Source organism: Merops nubicus, unplaced genomic scaffold (genome assembly GCF_000691845.1).
Source record: "Merops nubicus isolate BGI_N331 unplaced genomic scaffold, ASM69184v1 scaffold34849, whole genome shotgun sequence".
In the NCBI taxonomy this organism is placed as follows: Eukaryota; Metazoa; Chordata; class Aves; order Coraciiformes; family Meropidae; genus Merops; species Merops nubicus.
Window position 1 is genome coordinate 1 of NW_008629651.1, and position 3,060 is coordinate 3,060.

At 50.0% G+C, this 3,060-nt stretch overlaps 1 protein-coding gene across 1 annotated transcript; it reads left to right on the top strand.

Annotated features, from left to right (window-relative positions):
- Positions 1-2,108: 2,108 nt before the first annotated feature.
- Positions 2,109-2,717, top strand: LYSMD3 (LysM, putative peptidoglycan-binding, domain containing 3; the record flags this gene model as incomplete). Its single annotated transcript, XM_008947030.1, has 1 exon — positions 2,109-2,717. A coding segment is annotated over one exon (609 nt), but the record flags the coding sequence as incomplete, so codon positions are not given.
- Positions 2,718-3,060: the final 343 nt, after the last annotated feature.

Genomic DNA, 3,060 nt, shown 5'->3' on the forward strand with positions numbered 1-3,060 from the left:
AGAGGGCTCGGGTTGTGCTGCCTCACGTGGGACATTCACTGAACCACCTGCTGGGTTTGGTGGAGCTGTAATCGTGTTGTGGGAGAGGGAGAAAACTCGTCGTTTTCATCAAGTTCTGTTAAGTTGCCTAATAGCGTGAGCACGTTGTAGCGTTGGGAGGTCTCTCTGCTCGCACACCCCAAGCGACCCGTTCTGGTGCTTGGACCTTGCTGCTTCTCCTACCTCGGTGTTCTCGGCTTGGGTCAGCACTGGCGTGGGCAGCAGGAGCAGGGCAGGGATCGTCCCTCTGGACTGGGCACTGGGGGGGCCGCACCCAGTTTTGGGCCACTGGCTCCAAGGATCTTGAGGGGCTGAAGTGTGGCCAGAGAAGAGCAACAAAGCTGCTGGGGAAGGGTCTAGAGCCCAAGTGTTTGGAGGAGCAGCTGAGGGCCCTGGGGGTGCTGAGCCTGGAGCAAAGGAGGCTCAGGGGATATGTCACTTTTGACAGCTCCCTAACAGGAGATTGGAGCCAGGTGTGGGTCAGTCTCCCAGGGAAAAAGTGATAGGACAGGAAGAAACAGTCTCCAGGTTGCCCCAGGGGAGGTTTAGGTTGGACATGAGGAACAATTTCTTTCCCTTGAGGGTTGCCCAGGGCTGTGCCAGGCTGCCCAGGGCAGTGGTGGAGTCCCCACCCCTGGAGGGGTTTCCAAGCCGTGGAGATGTGGTGTGAGGGACATGGGGCAGTGGGGACCTGGCAGTGCCAGGTTAACAGTTGGACTTGATGATCTTAAAGGTCTCTTCCAAGCAAAACCATTCTGTGATTCTGCCCTGGGGTTTCTACATAAGCCTGGTGAATGTCTTTCCTACCCAGTACTTCTGTTTGGCCAGCACTCATTCAGGCAGAGGCTCTCTTGGTTGATGTTAGCCTTTGTGTGTACCCAGTCTTAACAGGAATTCTGCTGTGCAGCTTGGTGGACTGACTGTTGGCAAGACAACAAATCTAGTCAAATTCATAATCATATTAACAGAAGTCTTACTGTCATCTTAATTCTTCAGGCAGAAACAGAATTGAGGGCCTCCTGTCTCCAGCTCAGGAGCCAAAGTCTTGACATAACTATTTTAACAGTTGTGATGGACCTTAACCTTATTAAGCAGTTCTGGTTCAAATGCTGCACTGGGCAGAGTCTGGGGCTCAGCTGACGTGTTCAGCGTGGCACAGGTGACAAATACACTGCCACAGGGACTGAAACACTTCCACGTTACAAGGTTGGTGTGGGCTGTAGGCAGCAGTCACCATCACTCCATTTTCCTGGCCACCCCTGGGCTGTAAGTGGAGCAGTCACAGCTTCAAGGGTCACTTGACTGGCCTGTGCTCTGCCTGTGACTTCTCCTGGGGTGGGTGTCCTCCCTGTGAGGGCAGGAAGGACCTGAGCTCGGGTTCCTTTACCAGCTCCTGCAGAAAAGTGCCTGTTTTTAGGTACTTCATTATGGTGAGGTTTGTGCCTGTGCCCTCCATGTTGAAGTGACCACCTCAGAATCAAGGTGCTAATTCTCCAAGGGCACTTAAATCCTTACAGAATCTCACGTTAGACATAAAATCTGAGCTTCCTAAGAACACAATGAGGTTCATTTTGAGGGAGAATAAGGAAAGCAGTGAGCTGTCTTGGAGTGTCCAGACTACAGCTGTGGCTTGATGAACTGCAAGCTTGGAATTTTTAATATTCCTCACTCAGAAGTGTTCACTTTCATTAGGAGCTCAGAGTAATTTACTGCGTTGGAGAACGCTGAGGTGAAGTCCCACTCATTCCACAGATAGTTGCCACCAGAAGTTGCATAGTAAGGGAATGTTTGTGTGAAATAACTGAAGAGGTTGGTTAGCTTGTAATTACTTTCTTTCTCTAACATTGTTTTAAGATTTGGTCTTTGACCTCTCTCACTTTGTCCTGCTTGAATGCGTATTGGTTAAAATAAAAATAAAAAAGGTAATGGCACCATTATGGAAATTGGTTAAAATAAAAAAAAAAAGGCACTGGAATCATTACAGAACCATTGTGTTTCTCAAGGCTGTAATGCTCCTGAAGAGTTTTGGTGTGGGGCTTTGAGGTTTAAACCGTTGTTTGTGTTTCCAGGTTGCAGATATCAAGAGAGTTAACAATCTCATCAATGACCAGGACTTCTTCGCCCTGAGGTCTGTCAGAATTCCAGTGAAGAAGTTCAGTGTGCTGACCGAGACACATGTCTCTCCAAAAGTGAGACCAGTCCTTCGGCCTGCTCACTGCTCCCCAGAAGCACAGGAGACGGCACCTCCTGATAAATTTTCAGCTAGTGAAACTGCTGGCAGCTTCTTAGAAGAAGTGGACCGAGATATCGAAGAAATAGTGAAGTGCAACGACACAAAGAGAGAGAACCTCAATGAAGTTGTCTCTGCACTGGCAGCCCAGCAGATCTGCTTTGAAACGGATGGCAAGGCTCAGAAGTGCAAGGACCCGTACTACGGGGCAGACTGGGGCATCGGGTGGTGGACAGCTGTGGTGATCATGCTGGTGATCGGCATAGTGACCCCCGTGTTCTACCTCCTGTATTATGAGGTTCTGGTGAAAGCAGATGTCAGCCACCATTTGGCCATGGGGTCCTCCCACTCGCTCACCACACCAGCGCCGCATCAGAAGCAGCTAGGGGATGGGATGAATCCAGGGAATGTTATCCATGTTAATAACCAAGGAGACCATCAGCCTTAACGACGGGAGAGCCCAGGCAGCTGTTCCTGCTGGACACACAGCGTGGGGCTGGATCAAGAGGAAACCACAGCGTGCAGAGTGCCCCTGGGACACGGGGAGAACGCGTCCCGGCGGGTGGCTTGCCAGTGCAAGGAGAGATGCCTGTGGATCCTGGAACCTCTGACAGTGCCTCCGGCGGGTGGATTTAATGCAAGATTGGGATAGAGATGGAGGCATAAAATTGTCTCTGAAGCTTTGCACTTTTTTTTCTATTTTGATAGGCATGTGTTTTTGAATTAATGATGACTGAAAAATGTAGTGTGGACTAACACATGAGGAGACTTTCTGTATGTTTTACAGCCCT